Raw genomic sequence first — 22,106 nt, 5'->3', positions numbered from 1 at the left:
AGGTTAGGATTGCAACCTAAAATCTCTAGTGAGCAAAAGCTTAGGCCTGTTCACCTTTAAGCTGTCATGGGACTCTTTGGTGTTGCTTCCTAACAGCTGAATCCATAAGAAATATGTATAAAGAATTTTTTTAGTACCTGGCTTTATTCAGCTGACATTTATTGCTTTCCTGAGAATGGGAAACAAAAGGAAATTCTACAACAGCCTGTTATATCTCAAAATGGAAATGTAGCTGTGTTGGCCCATGAGAAGAGGAAAATCCAAACTTCATAACTGGGCAACAGGACCAACCAAAATGTCACAAAATCATGGCAGGCTTTGAGAATAACTTAGAAACATTAACCAGGAATAAATAGGCTTATAAAGGACATTGAATTAGAGTGCAAAGGATCAAAGCACCCCACAACTGATTCTACCAGTCACAAACAAATATTTGTCATAAAAATGCATTATCACCAGAAAAGGTAAAAAAAAAAAAAAAAAGTCCTTTGAACTCAGGTTCAGATTAAATTTTCAGTGGAAAATTACTTGGAAGAGGGGTTGGAATGCCATTTTTATTTTGTATATTTGTTTTTGCTACCGATAAAGCTATGTTAACATTCCCATTTTTAAATGTAGGCATTTTTTTAAAAACTGGGTGAATCAAGGGAATATAGCTTGTTCTTTTATTCCCCATACCCGCAGGTGCCCCCTCTTCCCTACATGTTCCAAATGCATAAGCAATACACATTTAAACCCTTCTTTTCTAGTTGAGCTAGAAAATATGGATAAAAATAAAAATTGTTGACAAGCACTTATGGGAATGCATCACTGTCCAGTGGCAGTAGAAAAGTTAAGAACCCAGTGAGAGGAGATGGAGTTCATCACAGTTCAATTATAAGCTTACCTTAGTACTGCAGAGTACCAGTTGCATTCTGCAAGTGAAGATACAATCCTGAATGCCTTTGGAAACTCTGAGTGGTGCATAACTAAGTACTTTTTCCTAGTATTTCTGTTTGCACAATGAACTTCCTTTCCACTCCTTTCCCCATGTGCCCCTGTGCCCTCCCCAGATCTGCTCTAGAGGGTTATGGGTAAACCCATAGCAGATCTAGGGAGCATACTGGGAGAGGAGAGGGAGCAAAAGTTCAACTGCATTGTCCAAAGTCCTTACACTAGCGGACACACTTCATTGGATGCCACCCTCTGTCAATTTCATTTCAAGACTGGTTTTAGTGTATATAAATCCTCATGTTTCCTCAGAGCTGTGGCTTGGTTTGCTGTCTATTATCATGTTTGTTTTTCTTATGAAGAAGAGTAGATGTTGTATTGTGCCTCTGGGATGAGAGGCATAAACATGGCCACCTTCCAGACAGGGTGCCCTGGACTTTGTCTGCACCACATTTTCATGGTTCTATCTGTGATGAAGTACCTCAAATATTTGGATATCCATATCAGTGAGTGAAGCCTAAGCATCCTTATCTATCAAGCACTAGGAGACTTTAGTGCTGGAAGTGGTGTCTTGGTGAAGTCTCTAGCAATTACTGGATGAACTCCCTTAGTGTAACAGTGGGGCAGGGTACTAGGAAGAGCCTTAGTCTGTGCTTGGCTGATCTGTTTTGTGACACTAGAGGGATTGTGAGCAGAAAGAGTAGGAGAAGCAGAAATCTAAGAATGAGGGAGTCAAGATCTTGAAAAGGCAGTAGGCTTTGCTTTTTTATTATTGTATTTTTATGCCAACTTTCCTCCAAGAGGCTCAAGGTGGCATACATAGTTCCCAGCTCCATTTTTATCTCACAACAACCCTATGAAGGGAAGTTAGGCTATGAAATATTGACTGGCCCAAAGTCACCCCAGGGGATTTGAACTCTGGTTTTGCCCAGGTCCTAGTCTAACACTCTAATCACTGTGCCATACTGGCTAAGGTGCTTTGTGACTTCCTGTGACACTGGATGGACCCTGAGATTGACAAGGGGAATCTATAGAAACAGGTGGATAAGCAGGATGTGGGCAATTTACCTCAATTTCTGTCTGTGAGGTCACATCCACACCATATATGCAAAGCACATGGCTTCCCACAAAGAATCCTGGGAACTGTAGTTTCAGAACTACAATTCCCAGCACCATTAACAAAGTACAGTTGCAAGGATTCATGAGGGAAAGCCATGTATTTTATATGTATGGGGAGGACGTGACCTGCTGCTGAAGAGGGATCACCTCAAACACAGAATTCATTGGCCATATAGATACAGTTCAGAAGTATATGTTCATAATGAAAGGGAGATGAAGAGAGGAGAACATTAAGGGGCAAACAATTTCCACATAGGTAGATGGAAATATGAGTTCTGCAGGGGGATTGAGTTTGGTATTATTGGGTAAAATGAAAATTCATCTGGATTAGATTCCTAGGAATGGCAAATGAGAAACCATAGATGGGCCGAAAAGCTGAAACATAATGCATCCATATAAAGTTGTCATTCAGCAAACTAGGTAGAAGTATAACTCCATCTCAGTCAGTCAGTTGTATTATGAGACCACACTGACTGTGCCTTATTGTTGTTTTGATATTGGATATCCTGCCATTAATTGTTTCTGTAAATTATGTTTGTAAATACATTAGCACTGTGGTGTGGTTTATTCAATGTTGATGCTAATACTGAGTTTTTGGCATGTCTTCTAATCAGATTCTTTCTTGATCTATTTATTCATGAGATGGTGTTTCACTGCAAATATGCAGTCACCAATCAAGAAAAATAAACTTGTAACAAATGTTTGACACAAACCCATGCATATTAAATGCTTTCAGCTAAATGTTTAGCAGGTTATTTTTTTAAAAAAATACATTTCACCCACTTTACCACCAAAGTTTTTAGGGTGGCATACTTGCCCTCTCTTTTATCCTCAAAGTAAAGTGAGGTAAATTAGGCTGCAAGCCTAACCATACCTACTTGGGAGTAAGCCCCACTGAATTCAGTAGGATTTGCTTCTTTTACAGGCATGGTTAGGATTGCACTGTTAGGCTATGAGATAGTGACTAGACCAGAGTCCGTAATTTTTGTGGCTGCCCAGGTGCTCTGCTTCTCTGTTATCTACTGGTGGAGTGTTTTGGAATTTAAAGGTGAAGCTAGTGGAGAAATGGCAAGTGTTCACAGGAGAGTGTTATTTCATAGAGCAATAGTTAGGGATTTTAGTAACTGCTATAAATGGCTCTATTGTCTTCATTGGTGTTATCTAAGTGGCTTTAAGAACTGCTAAGGCATTCATATGCCATGACGTTTTACTGTATCATAAATTCTCTTGCTGTTTGCCCTTGGTTTTTACACTGATGGGCCTTTTTCAACAATCATTTGTAAAATAGGTAGCAGAATGAAAATACAAATGAAAATCAATATTACATTCTTTTTTTAAAAAAAGCACAATAACGGTATGTAAGATGTTTGCATGCAATAATATTTTAAAGTTTCTGTTTGTAGATTCTTTGATTGGTCTAATTCCTAAAATGGAAACACTGGATTATTGATACTCAGAGTTGAGCCATTGTAATTAATAGACATGACTACCATTAATTTCAGTAGGACTACTCTGAGTAGGACTAGCTTTAAATACAATTCATTAATTTATCTGTTAATTTCTCAAGTATTTGAGATCATTCATTGTACTGCTGAACTGTCTGATAATAAGCCACAAGAAGATTTGTTTGTTTTTATTTGTCCATATTAAAGAGAGTCTTTTGCAAGATGAGAGGCATTTTTTAAAAATTCTCCTTTTTAGTCTATACAAAGGCTATTTGTATATTTATGAACAAAATATCAATATTCATTAATAAGCTAAACATTTTTTCCTTCACTTTTAAAGGTTTCCTCCAAACTACAGCGGATGATTTTTGCTTCTATTATACAAGAAAAGATGGTGGCTTGTGCTTTCCAGATTTTCCAAGAAAACAAGTTCGAGGACCAGCTTCTAACTATTTGGACCAGATGGACGAATATGGCAGAGTAGAAGATATCAGCAGGTTCATAAAGATAAATACTGCTTAATCTAAAAAATCTGACAAATCTTTGTAGTTGACATTGAGTTGAGTCAGTCTTTGCTTATGCTTCCCAGCTGTGTCATCCAGATGTTGCCTTCTCTTGCTGTTGTTAGCAGTCCATTCTTTAGAATGTATTGAATTCTTGTGTAATACGTACTTTACTAATGATTCATTGACTTCATTCTGGATCAAATACATTGCAGATGTGTTATCTGAAATGTTATCTAAATTTAATTGTTGGTAATTTGATTTTCCCCTCTGATTTCTTATCAGTTAACCACTCCTGGTTGTTGTTTTGCCCCTCTTCTACATTATCCACTTATGACCCAAAATGGATTTCCATCATTTAAGTTTAGTGCAGCAAATATTCCCCCACAGGCTGAAGGGTTCTTATGTGTTCAGTATTTAGTACTCATCCCAGGGTAATGAGAAATTTAACCTGTGTTTTGAACACAGAGAGATTAGGGTCAGCATGAGTTTGGAGTTGAAAGGACAGTCTCATTTTTCATAAATTTGCTTCAGTCTCTCTCTTCTTTTTTCCAAGTTCAGTTTTAATTCTAACATCTATACTACCCCATGATGGTCAGTTGACCCCTTGGGTTAATACTTCGTGCTTTTTTTTTAAAAAAAAGGTTAAAATCCAGATAAAAGTATATTTGCCCCTAATTCCTCCAGTTCTGGAAAAAAAATCTGTAAATAGTATTTATGCAAGTGTGTATTATATTATCCTGTAATATATAGTGTATTATATAATGCATACAATTTAATAATAATATGTTATGTTATGTATTATACATTCTGTTGTATATATTATCTCTACAAGCTATTGGGCTTTGTTCTGTTTATAATTACTGTTAATTGTAACAATTCCAAAAGTTAGTCTTAGTCCTTTTTCAAATAGTGTGCTGTTTTTAATTTAATTTTGAATATGTTGGCATTTAGAAATTAAGCACATGTTGCATTTAAGTAAGATTATGGGTCAGTTATGCATCTGTCCATTACTTTTCACTTACCATTGTGTGCACCACAATCCTATGTGTGCGAACACAGAAGCAGAGCACAACAAATACAAATAAGCCACACATTCAACAGGTGGCAGTTCCCCTCCTCAATTCTAGTTAATTTAGACCAAAATCTCCAACCCAAACCTCTAAATGCTCCCTCCCTACCTCTCTATTCACCACCCCCCACTTGTAGCTGTCCTCTACCTCCTTCCTTCACCTGGAGTGATGTCACCTCCCTGTAGGTAGTATCTGTGTCCAAATAGTTGAGAGAGATTCTCAGATATCAGGAGACCTTAGTCCTGTTGTTAGCTCCCATAGCAGTCCTGGACTATTGGTGAGCAATTTGGCTTACAAGGGACTGGGCAGCCAGCAGCTGAGGCATGTTGTCACATCTCCCTCAGTCACTTCCTGTCAGATTGAAAGCTACCTCACCTTCAGATTGAAATAGGTGATACCAAACATTGCCTTTGCTTGCCTTGCTGAATACAGCTGACCTTGTGAATAGTAGGAGCAAGACATTGCCTGTTGTAGCACATGTTCTGATTTCTTGCAAATTGCTTTTCTTGCAGGAAATTTTAAATAGGGAGGCAGTAATCTATAGGTATAACAAAAATGGTGTTTTATTACTTTTTTTAAGGAAGCATAAACACAACTGCTTTTGCATCCATGAGGTTGCAAGTGGCCTGAGGCAGCCTGTTGGAGCAACACATTGTGGAGATGGATCACAGCGCCTGTTCATCCTGGAGAAAGAGGGATATGTAAAGATTTTCACACCTGAAGGGGATTTAATCAAGGAGCCATTTCTGGACATACACAAGCTTGTTCAAAGTGGAATAAAGGTTAGAATTCTTTTTATTTACCATTGCCTGCCTATTTGCTTTTTTATATACTCACTACATTACTTTTTCTGCAGCTTCAACTTTTGCCACCTTTGATTTTAAAAGATAAAACAGTATGCAAATATTTTAAAAGGAGAGTGCCAGCTAATTGATCTCATAATAAAACACCTCTCCTCTTTCTCTTCATAGTTCCAACCCAATGAACATTCATTATGCTTAAGATTCATTCATTTAGACTTATACTGGCCAGCTAATTCAATAGGCTCAACAGCAATTTAGTTACAGTAGTAGGGCATATGCTTTGTATGTGTATGGTTCTGAGTTCAGTCTTCAGCACTGCCAGTTAGTAAAGGAGCTCATGTGGCAGGGTTGGAGAAATCCCTGTCCCTGAATGCTTAGAAGGCTGCCACCAGCCAGAGGAAAAGGCATGATTTAGTATAAGGCTTCATATAGTAAAATGCTCAGCTCCATTGACACCTATAACTTAAACCTTTCTATTTAAATATTTGTTCTTTATCACATAATTGTGTGCATAATATTATGACTACAGTGAAATAATTTGAATCCAGGTCACAAATTATTCCACTCAAGATTGTGGTTCTTTATAGTTCATTTCTGTGGAAACAGTTTTGATCCTTTAGCTATTTGTTTCTTGACACCTAATGTGGCTAGCCATTCTCGTTGTTGAATACAGAAGGGGGAGCTCTCACTGCATCAGCTACTTGAGAGGATGGCTCTTCCTTGGCCTTTTCGGTGCATGATAAGATGCAACTATGCTCTGTTCTCCTTCTTCTTGAATTGATGGGATTTTAAGTAACTTGCAAGCTTTTCAACCTCCTGAAATGTGTTTTGCTCCTAAATGCAGCAAGTTAAAATAAAAAGTATTGCATCATTGAACACCAGAAGCTGTTCTCCTTTTTGTTTTGCTCATCTGAGGTGCAAGTTTCCCTTATTTTATTACTGCTTTATACACAAAATGTCATTTAAGTTTTGTAGTGAGAATTGGTATAGAAAATTACATTACTGAAGAGAAATCTGTTCTCATCTTCTGTGATTATCTAGCTGTGTACAATTCAAATCTTGTAGCAATGCATACTACATATGACCTAATGAGAATGTCTCTTTTCTATTAAAAAAAATCCAGTTGGTCTGTCTTTCTGGGCAGTGAGGGATATTGACATATTTCAAAGCTGGTATTAATCTGTCCCATTTTCCATATGTATTAACTTGCCTCATAAGAAACAACCAAAGTGACTAACATAAAAAAAATAACAACAATAAAATCATAAAACTTTTTAAAAAAACACACAAGGGCAGAAACACACATAATATATCAAAATCATTTCAGGTTGCAATCCTATGGACACTTAACTTGGAAGTATGTTTCATTATTTCTGAGTAGACACACATAGGATGGTGCTGTTGAACTGTTGTCACTAGACCTAACAGGTGAGAATTGAGCATGTTCTTGACGTTGGCACTTACAATGAATGAAAATTACATGCTGATTACAATTTCAACTATAACATTCATGGGAAATACATATGCTGCAACTCTATAACACTTACTTAGGAGTTAAGTCTTATTGAACTCATACTTTTGAGTGAATACCGGTAAGAATTACTCTGCAATTCAAAAACATGTATGCATATTTTCCTTGTATCCTTTAAAGTACTTCCCATGGTCTGATTGTCCACCTTTTTTCCAAAGAAGTTTGGGAGTTTGGTGTGAAAAACTGCTTTAGGGAGAAATGACTTTTTGTCTACCATGTGCCTGCTTTTTCATTTCAGTAATTTTCACACCAATTCCAAAAAAATAAATAAAAATCATGGCAGTTCATAGAGTTTAGGGATTTGGTGAGCAAAGTTATTTCAAGAAAATTTATTGAAATGGGTGTGCAGATACCATGCATGTGGGAACCTCTGGAAAATGCTCTCAATGTATTTTAGTCTGCAAGAGTGGGGGGACCTGTGGTCCTCCAGGTGTTATTGGACTTCATTTTCCATCAGCACCAACCAGCATGGCCAAGTGGTCAAGCATGATGGAATTTGGAGTCCAACAACATCCGGAGGGCTACAGGTTCTCCATCCGTATGGCACACACCTGCTTAGGAGCCAGCATCACTGACCTAAGTGGGACTTACTTCTGAGTAGACATGTATAGGACTGTGCTAATTGTCCATTAGGAAATTGATTCACCCATAATACCGAAGTGTCCACAGAATAAATTTCAAGTGTGCACCTCTGTGGGAAAATATATATTATAAAGACAGATATTCATTGACCTGTTGCATGTCTTATTCTGTTAGTATGAAGGTATAGCAAACCTAGATTAATCAGAGAATGCTTCCACAGCACTACTATTGTGGAAAAAGAACTGTCAACAGACAAAATTGACTAAGAAAGGTTTTACTAGTTTCAGTGGATAAGAACTGAGAAGTCTGAGGAAAAACCTTGTACTTTTTAATTCACATTTTCATATTTCTGTTATTAAAGCTGGTATTTTATTATTTTGTATTCCATCAACACCACTAATTTCAAAGCAACAGCAATAACATATTTTTAAAGCATGACACATTGTCTGAATAACACAGTTTTCAGTAAATGTCTAAATTATTTCTAAGAGTTTAACATTCTATGGTCTTTTAAACGTGTTTGTGGGAAGGGGGTTATTGGTTTCCTTGTGTTTTATTACATATTTTGTGTTCTCATTTTGTATTTTTATGTTGTGAACTGCCCTGTGATCTTTGGACGGGGGGCGGTATGCAAATTTAATTAATTATAATACAGTAATAACAATATACTGTTTTGGTAACTTAATTATATGAGGGTATAGAGTCATAATATAGTCCTTTTGCAGATCTTATAAGACAGTATTTGCCAACCTGGTGCCTTCCAGCTGTTCGGTCTACAATTCTCATCAGCCCCAGCCAGCATGGCTATGGGAGTTGCAATCCAAAACATCTTGAGGGCACCAGGTTGGCAAAGGCTGCTATAAGACAAACTTCCCCTGTTTTTCTTTTAGACAGCTTGAGCAGCAGACTATGGAACAAAACGTGTCCCTTTGAAACTTACAAAGCTATTGTATCAAAGTTCTATTGTATTGAGATCAACCGTTTAAGTAATGATAGTAGTGTTTTAATAATAAATCTAATGAAAACAACATGATAAAAGCACAAAGCCTCTGAAGAGAATGAAAGAACCCCCGTGAAAGAGAAAACATATGTCAGGGAAATGATACTGAAGATAGGCTCTTAAGAATATATGAGCTAGACTCCTTGACCTCAGCCACCTTCTGCTCCCCTCCAGGCTATGAACTGTTTTTGCTTGTCACAATGGCTTAAATTTTAATAGAAAGTTTCCCTAAATCTCGAACCACATCTGCTTCTTTGTTTCTTTCTGCAGCCAAATCCCTCAGCGAGGCCAACTATACATACTTCAGTGTTTCCATATATATATTTTGTTGCGGGGTGGAGGGAGTAAAATATTCTTATATAATTCCTTTAGGAATAATTTCGAAAGTTCACAGTTTGCCACAATCACAGTGTATTACAGATAAACGTAAAGGTATTTCAGCTATGCATATTGAGTTCTTAAGTCGATTGTCTGCCAACCGATTTTTTCACAAGCGCTGGCATTTGCGCATACGCTCCTTTCCAAAGCAACAAACTTCAAACAGTTTCTGTTCATTATTGAGGCTTTCATAGATTCTATGGAGTTTCTACGAAGAAAATAAAGGGATAAATAAGGTGCATTTCACACTTTATGCAGCAGTTTCCCCTCTATCTCTGGCATTGAACATTACAGTGGAACCTCGGGTTACATACGCTTCAGGTTACAGACTCCGCTAACCCAGAAATCGACCTCGGATTAAGAACTTTGCTTCAGGGTGAGAACAGAACTCGTGCTCCAGCGGCGCAGCGGCAGCAGGAGGCCCAATTAGCTAAAGTGGTGCTTCAGGTTAAGAACAATTTCAGGTTAAGAATGGACCTCCAGAACGAATTAAGTACTTAACCCGAGGTACCACTGTACAACATTTGTGAGAGCATCAACATATTTGTCTATAGACATACTTGTGCACTGGCTGTGAAATGGGGCAGCATCTCAAGCTGATTTCTTTTTTTGTGCAGGGACGCCACTGTTTAATATACCAAAATTGTCACTATAGAGATGATTTCTATGTGAAGGGGTTCAGAAACCCCTCTTTCTACACAGGGTGACAAGCCCTCCAGAGGTTGCTGAACTACAACTCTCATACAACAGCTGCATTGGCTGCCAGTTTGTTTTCAGGTCCAATTCTAAGCAATCATGCTAGTGTTTAAAGTCCTAAATGATTTAGACCCCAAATATCTGAAATACCATCTTCTTCCCTCCGGGCCCTCTTGGCATTTCCACCTCCCTCAGAGGTTCATTGGGGTGGCCCAGGAGAGAGTATTCTCCACGGCCGGCCCTAAGTTTTATGTCTGACTTCTTCACTATACAGCTTTCAATAAATGCTGAAGACACGCATCCTCATTTTTATTTTTATTTTATTTATTTCACAAAATATATGTGCCTCTTGATTGTAAAGAAACAACAACCTGGCCTTTGACACCTGGAATGTGTCAGGGCTCCACACTGTTACCATGACTGCACTCTGTTCTATTTTTAATTACGAATTTTAAACTGTTGTAACCCACCCTGGGACCTGCTGGTGAAGGGTGGGTAATAAATTTAAAAATGATGATGATGATGATGATGATGATGATAACCCCTGGTCATTGGCCGTCCTTACTGGGGCTGATGGGAGTTGAAGTTCATCAACCTGAGGGCCACAGGTTCTCCATTCCTGTTCTGCAAGATCTGGCTTTCCTTAACTTGCTCTTGCGGCTGCTTCTGCTGTTTATTTCTAGTATACCAAATGCAGAGGGAGCTAAGAACCTTTTGCCTTTGTAGAATCTGAAGGGATATGTGCTCAGGTCAGACACAGGTGAACCGAGCTGTTCCTACATTTTTACTGTACTTCTCTCTGCCTCAGAAGAAGATCTAGACACCAACACTTTCTATATTATGATTTATATCACAAGAGTGTCTTGGCAAGAGAACCCTTGCCTGAACAGCCTTGTAGCCACAATCTTGCACGAAGTTATGGAAGCTTAAACCACTGAAAGCGACACAAGTGGGTTGAATGGCGGCCCTATAAATGGAAAATACTTGCCCTAAATTCTGATCATAAATGCTTTTATTTGGGGACCCCAATATGTAGGTCAGGGAACCTGGATTCCATGCAGGATGCTAGGAGGGAAAATCAGGGGGGAAGGGAGTAGCAGAGAGAGAAAGTGAAAAGATGGCGACTAAAAGAAAACAAAACTGCAGTGCCCCTGCCCACCATTGTCTTTGGCCCCTGCTCACCACTTGCATGCAGTCTCTGACTAATTACTCCTGAGAGAATGTGGCCCTGAATAGAAAAAACATGTTCCCCTTACATTCAAATATTCAAGCAAACAGGCAGAGTTACAGCAGAGCGGATACCAATCCTTTTGGCCCCCACTGAAGGTCAGAGATAGGATGAGAGTCTTCTATCCAACACTGCATTGGAGTGGAAAACATTTTTTTATCCTCTCCCTTTCAGAACTGTGATGAGGAGCAGAACAAAGTGTTTTGAATGTTCTCTTTTCTTTCATATGAACCATATCTCCCACTGGTGTGGCACCACTGTTACTAGATCTTAAAAGAGAAGGAAATGGATCGTGCTGATAGTTTGGTAAAGAAGGGTGTGTTGTTGACATTTTGTGAGGATTAAATACAACTTGGTGTTTTCTGAACAAGGATGTAGGAAGGCAGTGATTTCCCAACCTGTGTTCTTCACAATCAATGCCGTTTCCATTCCACTGTAGTTTAAAGGTAAAGGTAAAGGTACCCCTGCCCGTACGGGCCAGTCGTGACCGACTCTGGGGTTGCGTGCTCATCTCGCTTAAGAGGCTGGGAGTCAGCGCTGTCCGAAGACACTTCCGGGTCATGTGGCCAGCGTGACAAAGCTGCCCTGGCGAGCCAGCACCAGCGCAGCGCACGGAAACGCCGTTACCTTCCCGCTATAAAGCGGTACCTATTTATCTACTTGCACTTAGGGGTGCTTTCGAACTGCTAGGTGGGCAGGAGCTGGGACCGAACGACGGGAGCTCACCCCGCCGTGGGGATTCGAACCGCCGACCATACGATCGACAAGTCCTAGGCACTGAGGTTTTACCCACAGCGCCACCCGCGTCACTGTAGTTTAGTTTCTGCCAAGTACTATGCCATTCTCCTCCCTGCTATTTAATGCAAGTTATGCAACTTACATAAACTATGTAATCATTTACATAACTTACATTCATCTCAATGTAAAGGAAATGTCAAAACAATGTTTTTAAAAGCCATGAATTACACACCATTTGCAGACTTATATATATATATATAAAGAGATGATGTGAATGAATACTGATCATTTTTGCTTCACTGATTTCCATTCCTGACAACAGATGAACATGTGAACTCCAGCATCCTTCACTTCCTTTTCCATTTTTGTTGGAATAAGATGAAAAATATGGAATGCACCCAAGTGCTATAGAGACCTGTAGCTCTGAACAAGATAACTATTAGCTTTTGCTTGCAGTTGTGGAACACCAAAGTAATATTTAGGCAGTCTGTTTTACACTAAATACATTATGGCCTTTGTTGATTTTGGGCCCAATGTCCTGGGTTAGAAGAACTTAGATGAGGATGATACTTTATCATTTTCCATGAACATTTGTAGGTTTAATGCTCTGTGTTTCCTCAAGAGGAATCCCATGGTGTCAATTAACTGAACTTGTTCCAAAACAAGGCTCTATTTGGAAAATATAGTTTTCATTGTGGGTGTTCCTTGAAATTGTATGCCTTATACCCTGCTATTATGGAGATGTGTGCAGTAGGGTGAAGACTGCCAGCTTCTTTTCCATGCAGTGTATGAATTAGAGCTGCATCCCACACACAGTGCTAGATAATTTGTGTTTCAATTTTGCTATGTGTACAACTCATTTTAGAGCATTCAACAATTTTAAAAAGTGTTTAAAAAGTCTTCTTCTGGCATGTCATTTGTTGTAAGCAAAGGAATATTCTATTTAGAAATTTTCAAAACCGACTAAATGAGATGTTATTTAGAAAATGTAATTAAAGAAAGGAGGTTGACTGTGTGTGTGTGTGTGTGTGAGAGAGAGAGAGAGAGAGAGAGAGAGAGAGAAAATAGCCACATCCTGAGGTCCTTTGTCAAAAGTCAGTACAAGCAATGGAGGCGCAAAGACAGGAAAGACTAGCCGCAGTTACCTATGCTCTGGTAACCTCCCAACTGGATTGCTGTAACAGGCTCTGTGTGAAGTGACCCTTGAAGATAATTTGGAAGCTACAACTTGTGCAGAATGCAGCGGTCAGGATGCTAACTGGTATCGGGAGATGGGCCCCTATAATGCTATTTTCCAGGAACCACACTGGTTCTTGATCAGCTTCTGAGTCAAATTTAGGGTGTTGATGTTAACTTATAGATGTAAGGGCCTAAATGAGGTGAAGGAGCACCTCCTCTGATATCAACCTGCCCTGGCCTTAAAATCTCTATGAGGGGCTTTCTTGATGGTCCCACCCACAGTTGAGGTACAGGGAGTGAATGCAAAGAAAAGAAAAGAAAAGAAAAGAAAAGGGCTTTCTCTGTGGCAGCACCTCATCTCTGGAATGACTTACTACCAGAGGTACATTTGGCATCAGTGCTGATGCCATTCCATAGGCAACTAAAGATGTGCCTCTCTGTGCAAGCATTTTGAAGAAGTTCGGGGTTTTTTGTTCAGGATATGCTAGCTGTGTATTAGATTTTACTGTTTCCATTCTAGTTTTGATGAAAGCTTTGATATATATTGGTTAGGATCCAGTTTTAGATCATTTTTGGTGTTTTAATTCATGGTTAGGTTACTGGAGGCTGCCTGGTTGACATTGACACATGCCAAGGCCTTCTCAGTGATGGTTCCCCTTTTGTGGGAATGCCTCCTCCTCATCTGTCTCCTTCATTGTTGACTTTCAGGAGGAAATTAAAAACAACCCTGTTTACCCAGGAATTTAATGGGTAAACTGTTGCTAGCAACCCTAAAATTATTGACACAGGGAATGTGAGGGTTTTTAGAATATAACTGTTTGGGGAATGTTTTAAATGGTATTGCTATTGATGTGTTTGCTGCCCTGGGCTCCTCTGGTAGGAAGGGCAGGTTATAAATTGAATAAATAAATATTATTATATGTAATATGCCTTGGGGCTATCAGTGAAGAACAGGCTTATAATTGAATAAATCAAAACAAAATATCAGGGTCATGAGGCATAAAGATCTCACTATACCATTTCCCCAGTGTGTTTTTTTCTTAAAAGAATATGCCCTTTTCCACCCCAGGTGATGTCCTCGGATATCAGGACAAATGAACTTTATCTAAGGTGGGAGTGGGGGAAATTGTAGCTCTCCAGATTTTGCGGAACTATATCACTGGAACATTGGAAGCTGCCTTATAACAAGTCGGTCCATTGGTCCATCTAACTCAGTACTGTACATGTTGACTGGCAGTGGCTCTCCAGGGTTTTGAAAGGGGACATTCCAAGCCTTACCTGAAGGTGCCAGGGTTTGAATCATGGACATTCTGCAAGGTCTACTACTCAGCTGCACCCTTCACTAATACCCACCAAACATACCACCAAAGGATGATGATCAACTCCCATATCTCTGAGGTTACATGTGAAGGGGTCAGACACCTAGATTACTTAGTGTGATTAAGTTATACACAGTGTGATAAGTTATTACATTTCCAGCTTTAATCTTTTCCTCCTAATTCACAGGCAGAGCTCTAGCAGGATATAACATGATTTTTGAAAGGCTAAACCTGCTGACAGATGGTTTACCTTTCTGCTCATCATTTCTACCTTATATCATATGAATCTGGTCTTAGTTTCCATAGAATCTTTTAAAGTGAAGATCGCGTTCTTCTCCTATAGTTGAAATAAATAAATAAATAAATAAATAAATAAATAAATGCCAAGGAGAAGCTGAAGCTGTTTCGGCAACAGCACATGTGTCATTTGCCAGCTAAAACTCACATTTTTCCTACTTGAAAATAAATAAATTGCCATTAAATCAATATTGGCTATTATATTTAATTTGGGAAAGTGGGTATATGATCTGTGGGATCTGGTTGCCCATTTGTTTTTGATTTAAAATAGAAGTTGTTCAGACTGAAATAAAATTCAGAAGCTGAAATGCGGGGTTTTTTTTTAATGATGCTAACCAAAAGGCCTCAGTAAGAATAGAAGGAACACAATCCACCTTTAAAATAATTTCAATCAGCAGTAAGTTCTGGAAAAAGAGCCAGCAGGGGATAGTTGCCAAATTACTCCCACCAAGCCAGCCAATCAGGAGTTGGTGAAGGAATCCAGTTATATATTTGTGCTTTCTGTCTGTGTTGCTGTATGTCTGATCTCCTGGATTCATTTTATGCCACAGGGGTGGTGTGGTGCCACTGCTAATAATGCCAGAGTGGAAATATCACACAACCACTATGTGATTACATTGCAGGCCACAGTTCTGTAACCTTGGAAGTGGAACATACTTACATGGCAAGTGACCATATCATTGTCTCCTTTCCAGTAGCAGATGATGTGGTGGGGTGGAGGTGCCTTCCTGACACCAGGAGGTTGCAGCTTACCTTGATGGCGACAGGGTGGTGGGTACACTGAAGTATTATCAGAATCGCTGTGTTGCCTTCACAAGTGCAGCCATGCAGCCCTATTTTCATCAACACTCTGCCCCATCCTGAAAGCTGCACAAATGCAGCTTTGGGGAGCACTGTTGGAGAGTCACAGTGCCTGCTGTGGCTGTAGAGACCAATACGGGTGAGACATGTTTTGTTGCAGCTGGGGTAGATGAAGGCATCTGGTTTCGCAACTATAGGTGCACCATGGAGTTTCTTCTCTGTGTGCTCCTCCCAGTGGTCATTGCTCCTCTGTTCATTGCTCCTCTGGTCACTACTGTGGATATACGACCTGACTGTCTGTCTCCAGGCACTGCACTTCTTTGCAAGGGATTCCCATATGGTGGGGTTAATATTGCCAGCCTTCATGTCATGTTTGCAGACAACTTTGTAACATAGAATTGGTCTGCCACAGGCCGAGTGCCTGAAGCCTGCTCCTTGTAGAGCGCATCCTTGAGGATCTTGTCATCTTCCATTCTATGTATGTGTTATTCAAACCATATTTTGACATATGATTAAGTGTGCCAAGCTTCTCTGTGTTATGCAGCACACAATGCACAAATGACAATCAGAAAACTAAGTATATCTGTGCCACAGACCTCTTACAAGGTGTAAACATGTTGTCAGTTGAATCCTTGAGAGCCAGTGTGGTGTAGTGGTTAAGAGCGGTAGACTCGTAATCTGGTGAACCGGGTTCGCGTCTCCGCTCCTCCACATGCAGTTGCTGGGTGACCTTGGGCTAGTCACACTTCTTTGAAGTCTCTCAGCCTCACTCACCTCACAGAGTGTTTGTTGTGGGGGAGGAAGGGAAAGGAGAATATTAGCCACTTTGAGATAGTGATAAAGCGGGATAACAAATCCAAACTCTTCTTCTTCTTCTTCCTTATGATAGAAATTTCTACTGAACTTCTGCTTGAATTCTGTTCAATATTATGGACTTCATTTCCATAACCTGTGGTGTGAACTAGGCATGACAATGAATGTGGGATCCCTGCCCCAAAAGGCAAGTCAGGCTTCCCCTCTTATGACAAGGATCGTATTGTGAGAAACATTTCTCCGGCATCCTACCCACAACCCTAGCATCAGCCAGTGATGTGAACTGAAGAGAGACACATGGTTTGATTATGTTACCATAGTATGGAAGTATCCCAAGATTGGGTATCCCAGGGTTGAATAACTCTGCTTTATTGTACTGATATTCTCAACAGGAAGCAAGAACCAGGGCTCTTCCTGAGATAAAAGCAGCAGTTCTTAAAGCAAAGGGGGAGACCTTGACGTAAAAGGAAGAAAGGCAAGGGCATGTTACCTTTTCAAGAGGTATCTGGGAGCCACTGCAGGAGACAGAATGCTGGACTTGATATGCCTTTGGCCTAATCCAGAGCTGCTTGTCAAGTTTTCTGTTATGTTTATGAGGAGCTGGCCTACACGATGTGACAAGGTTATAAAAAAATATACAGTGGTACCTCAGGTTAAGTACTTAATTCGTTCCGGAGGTCCGTTCTTAACCTGAAACTGTTCTTAACCTGAAGCACCACTTTAGCTAATGGGGCCTCCTGCTGCTGCCGCACTGCCGGAGCACAATTTCTGTTCTCATCCTGAAGCAAAGTTCTTAACCTGAAGCAATATTTCTGGGTTAGCGGAGTCTGTAACCTGAAGCGTATGTAACCTGAAGCGTATGTAACCCGAGGTACCACTGTATAAAGTAGATAAATTCAGAAAAAGAGCACTATACTTCTGTGGGTGTTTTTCTTCTTCAAGTGAAGCACCAACATTCAGTGATCGAATTACTTCAGATATTTCATAGTTTTAGCATCAGGGAGGTCTGTTATGACAACACAGAGATTTATCTAATCTAGGAAGATCAGGTCCCTGAATTTACTTTCTTAGGTATTTATAATGTGCTAGCCATCATAGTGCTAAGCACAGATGTGTTTGCTTTTCCTTGTATGGGCCTTTGTACTTGATATAATCATAGGGAAATGTTTCTTCTTGATGTACATGTTGTGCACTTTGGTGGGCTTTCAGCTGGCATGTTTTCAGCTATGCCCCACAAAAGTCACAATGGTGACGGTATGCTTTATGCTTCAACCGTCTGAAGCAAACAGCAATTGCTCTAAGCAATTCCCAAGTCCTGACAAAACGAGGATACAGCTAGTATACGTCCATTGACATATATATTGTGCAAGAGATACAAGGGGCACTGAAGTCAACAATAATATCAAAATATATGCAGTTTTCATGGCAAATCTGGAAAAAAGTGGAGGAGAACCTAGGAAAGGGATGAAGACCAAACCATGGTCATACTAAAGGTGGTCCAGATGGCCTATCATACCCCAGTGTGTGTCACACAGGAATTACAGTATGTCAGGCATTTATTCCATGTAGTTGTAATCACTTGGAGGGGCAGAATGAGGTTGTTCCACCATTATGCCTTTCACATCCCTTTCCTCCCCCTTCCCAAACCATTCATTGAAGAGATCATCTAGAAAGGATATGGTCTCCTCCTGGCTGAGAATGCTCATCATGCAGTATCCCCAACCTTTTCCAGATGCCACACCTCGAAAGAAGGCAAGATCTGGGCCTGGAAAGGGATGCAGGGGCAGAGTGCTGCCCCACCACCATGGAATTATAATTACACAGAGGGAATATCTGAAAAGAGCTATGATGTGTTTTTTGTATGTCAGTACTAGAAGGTGCAGTCAACAAAATACTTTGTGCTACCATATTGCCAGATAGAAGGAATTCCTCCTATTTATGAAATCTTACTTAGCAAATGTTGTCCCATGTTGAAAGCTGATCATGTGGTGTGGGCACTTCCCTTTCAGAACCTAGAACTTTTACCGTATCACAAGTCACATTTAGGTGGCTGGTGTGATTAAAATTAGAGGTTCTGAGTGATGAGCATCTTTAGGTGAATGGTTCACCAACAGAGGAACCCATTTCTGGTCAGTTTTAAGGCATTCCCTCACCCACTCGATCATATTGACTAGCCTTAGTTAAGTCAGAAAAAGCTATGAACCACTGCCCTGAGGTAGTCACTCATAGGATGTGGTGAGTTTTAGAATCTGTCCCAAAGCATTGTCTGGAGGCACATGATGCAGCTGTCTTGTCAAAGCAACATATTTCTGGCTGTGGGTAATGTCTGGATGGAACACCATCTGGGGACCAACTGTCTGCAGTCTTGATTTCCATGGTGGAAGAAAGCTGGATGCAAGTGTGCTAAATATATAAAAATAAAAAATTGGCACATGAGCTACCTTTGGTGCTTTATACCATTGGTTTTCCATGTACCACTGCTAAACCTCAGGTCCTGTTTGTGGACTTCCCATAGCCATCTGGTTGGCCACCGTGAGAACTAGATGGCCTGATCCAACAAGGCTCTTATTATGTTCTCTTCATGGCACACAGTGCCATACACTTTCCATTCAACAGTGGAAGAGAGAATGGAGGATCTCTTCCTTCAGCTTGTGTGGCATCCTTTGGCCTTTTGCTGCATTGGAGGAATGGAAAGCAAAGCAAAGCAGTTACATTAGCCAAATACTTTTTTAAGAAGTGTGATGGAGCTAGCCACTTCCATCCTGCTTCCCAAGTATAATATTTGAGCTTCAGCTGGAGTACTGCAGCTTACATCACTGCAACTCAAGCCAGCCTACAAGACCAGATTATTTCTTTCTAAGGATGAAGATTGTACTTCTAGGCCTGTGATGTGTACAGTGACAGGTGCTATTAGATTTTATGAAAGACTCCTTGCTACAAGGAAAATCAATGACCTTGTTGTTAAAGGACAGCACTTAATTCTCTGAAATGCTTTTTCTTCTTTCTCCCCTGCTCATTGGTTGAGCACATGCCATGCATGTAAAAGTTCCCAGATCCATTCAGCCTGTGGCATCTCCACAATGGGCTGAGTCCTCTCTGAAACCCCAGAGAGCTGTTCCCAGACAGCATAGGTGCTGAGTTAAATGCACCAGTAGTCTGACTCTGTATGAGGTGGCTTCCTGTATTCCTCCCTTCTTTGGCAAATATCAGGGGGGGGGAAATAATAATAATAGTGGCATATACATGGTTTCCCTTTAGCAATTAGGATGTGAAATATGAGATATGATTTTTAACAGTGTGTGCATGTGAAGCATTTTTCAGGATATAGCCATAATCTTCTGAACTTCCCTGTCCAATTTCAGATAGTGTTTACCGGTAGGCACACAGACTAAACCTTGGACACTTTTAAAGGACTGGTAAGGAAAAAATCTTCTAGATTTGTTCAAATTCAGAGAAATCTAATTTGATTAGCTTCATTTTTTGCCCCTAAACTTTATCTGCAATATGCATTTGGAGAGACGGTTAGTGTTGCTACAATCATTCTTTAGCATCTGTTTTCTCATAAACTTAAGCTCTTTAAAGTGGGTGTAAACAAGCCTTAAACTTCAAATGCAAGCCACCCAAGAGATTACACAAAATAATAAAAGATTGTTAACAAACTTAGTATGGAACAGCACAAAATTATGACCAGTAGACAAACATATTCAAGGACCAGGTCAAATGTCTGGAAAAATGGGATATACAGACTTCTGCTTGCAGCATTAACCTTTTGTTACAAAGCAGTCCACTCATGCAACTTCTTCTCATGGTGAATAAGTCCTCTCTCTCTCTCTCTCTCTCTCTCTCTATATATATATATATGTGATGGGATGATGAGCTGCTTGTGCGTAAAATCGTATCCCCTCAGAGTTTGTTCAAGTCCACAAACCTCGGTCTGTGACGGAACCCCTCAGACATGGCTCCTCTAGTCACTAGCAGATTCCGACAGTGGTTGCTTTCGGAATCGCTTCCAACATAAAAGCTCCTTAACGGAAACACGTCTTCTGGACTCTCTGCGTGACAGTTTCCGGCGAGGAGTGGGTGTCCCTACAGGAGGTCCTGAAACCTCCCCACTGTTTTCGCTGGAAGTGTCTCTGAGCCATCCCTCCAGCTCACTTTCCCTCCGCTCACCTCCTCTCCCCCTACTGGTTCCCTCTTCAGCTGCTGAGTCTCTCCCAACCTGTGTGAGCCCCTTCACCTCCCTTCCTTCCGATGGCAGTTCCCTGACATCCACCTCCCCTCCAGGGCCCCCTTCACCCCCTCTCGCCCCCTCCTCTACGGGCGGTGAGGAGGCAAAACCCCGGAATGAACTTCCTTCATCTTCCGATGTCTCGAACACTTCTCTCCACCTGTTGCGGTTCCTGGTCTCGAAGTACTCCTCCTCCTCAGAGTCCATCTCCCCTTCCCCTTCCGAGTCCAAGAATCCTTCCAACTCCTCCTCCTCATCGGTGGTCCCAAAGTATTCCCTCCGGAACCTCTCCACAGGCTGAGGTTTCCTTGGGAACCTTTGATGGAACGTTTCTATCAATACCTCGTCATTGATATCTTCTGCCATTACCCAAGTGTTTTCTGACTCCGGTTCTCCTTCCCACGCTACCAAATACTCCACCTGATCCCCCTTCCACCTGGCGTCGAGGATTTCTGCCACGTGGCTGCTGCATTCTCTTTCTTCTATGACCGGTCCCCGAGTGGCCATCCCTTCTCGTCCCCCCTCATACGGTGACAGTAACGACCTGTGAAATACTGGGTGCAGTTTCATGTGGTTGGGTAACCGGAGCCTGAAAGCCACTGGGTTGACCTGTTGAATGACCTCAAAGGGACCCAATCTCCTGGGTCTTAATTTCTTACAACCTCCTTTGAACGGCAACCCTTGGGTTGACAGCCACACCCTATCTCCCACCCTTATGGTTTCACCTTCCCTTCGGTTCTTGTCTGCCTGCCTCTTGTATTCTTCCTTCGCCCTTTCTAAGTTGAGTTGGAGCTGACGATGGATTGCTTCCATTTCTTCTACAAAATGCTCGGCTGCCGGGACGCTCCATCTCTCCCCTTCTCCCCCTGGGAAAGCCCTGGGATGACACCCATAATTAGCCAAGAAGGGGCTCATCCCTGTGGACACATTCTCGGCATTGTTGTAGGCAAATTCCGCCAGCGCCAACTTTTCTACCCAGTCATTCTCTCTGTCATTGACATAACAGCTCAGGTATTGCTGGAGGACACCGTTTGCTCTTTCCGCCTGCCCGTTGGTTTCAGGGTGCCGGGCAGTCGAAAAGTTGACCTCCACCTGCAGTAAGCTCATGAGCTTCCTCCAGAACCTGGAAGTAAATTGTTTTCCTCGGTCTGAGACCACCCTCAATGGCACGCCGTGCAACCTAAAAATGTGTTCTACAAATAACTTCGCTGTCTCTTCCGCCGTGACTGCATGCGAGCAGGCTACAAAGTGGCACATCTTTGTTAGTAGGTCTACCACCACCATGATGGCTGTTTTCCCCTTGGACTTCGGCAGATCAGTCATAAAATCTATCGACACTGCCTCCCAAGGTCGTTCTGGGGTTGGTAAGGGTTCTAATAGCCCCGCCGGCGCCCGCCTCTCCCCTTTGGCTCGCTGGCATTGCTCGCACCCTCTTACATACTC

General features: G+C 41.1%; 1 protein-coding gene across 2 annotated transcripts in view; it reads left to right on the top strand.

Annotated features, from left to right (window-relative positions):
• The window catches only part of HHIP (hedgehog interacting protein), a gene marked incomplete at its 5' end in the record, with an annotated part of 80,285 nt that overhangs the window by 16,621 nt on the left and 41,558 nt on the right, over positions 1–22,106 (top strand). For both annotated transcript variants that reach the window (XM_081021927.1, XM_081021928.1), the window contains 2 exons: positions 3,835–3,991; positions 5,651–5,852. In XM_081021927.1, the coding sequence (XP_080878053.1) occupies positions 3,835–3,991; positions 5,651–5,852 (359 nt within the window). The remainder of the gene's footprint in view (positions 1–3,834; positions 3,992–5,650; positions 5,853–22,106) is intronic.

Source organism: Podarcis pityusensis (assembly GCF_964106645.2).
Source record: "Podarcis pityusensis genome assembly, chromosome: 9".
Taxonomy (NCBI): Eukaryota; Metazoa; Chordata; class Lepidosauria; order Squamata; family Lacertidae; genus Podarcis; species Podarcis pityusensis.
Note: the sequence above shows the minus strand (reverse complement) of the source record. Positions and strands in the feature narration are given on the sequence as shown.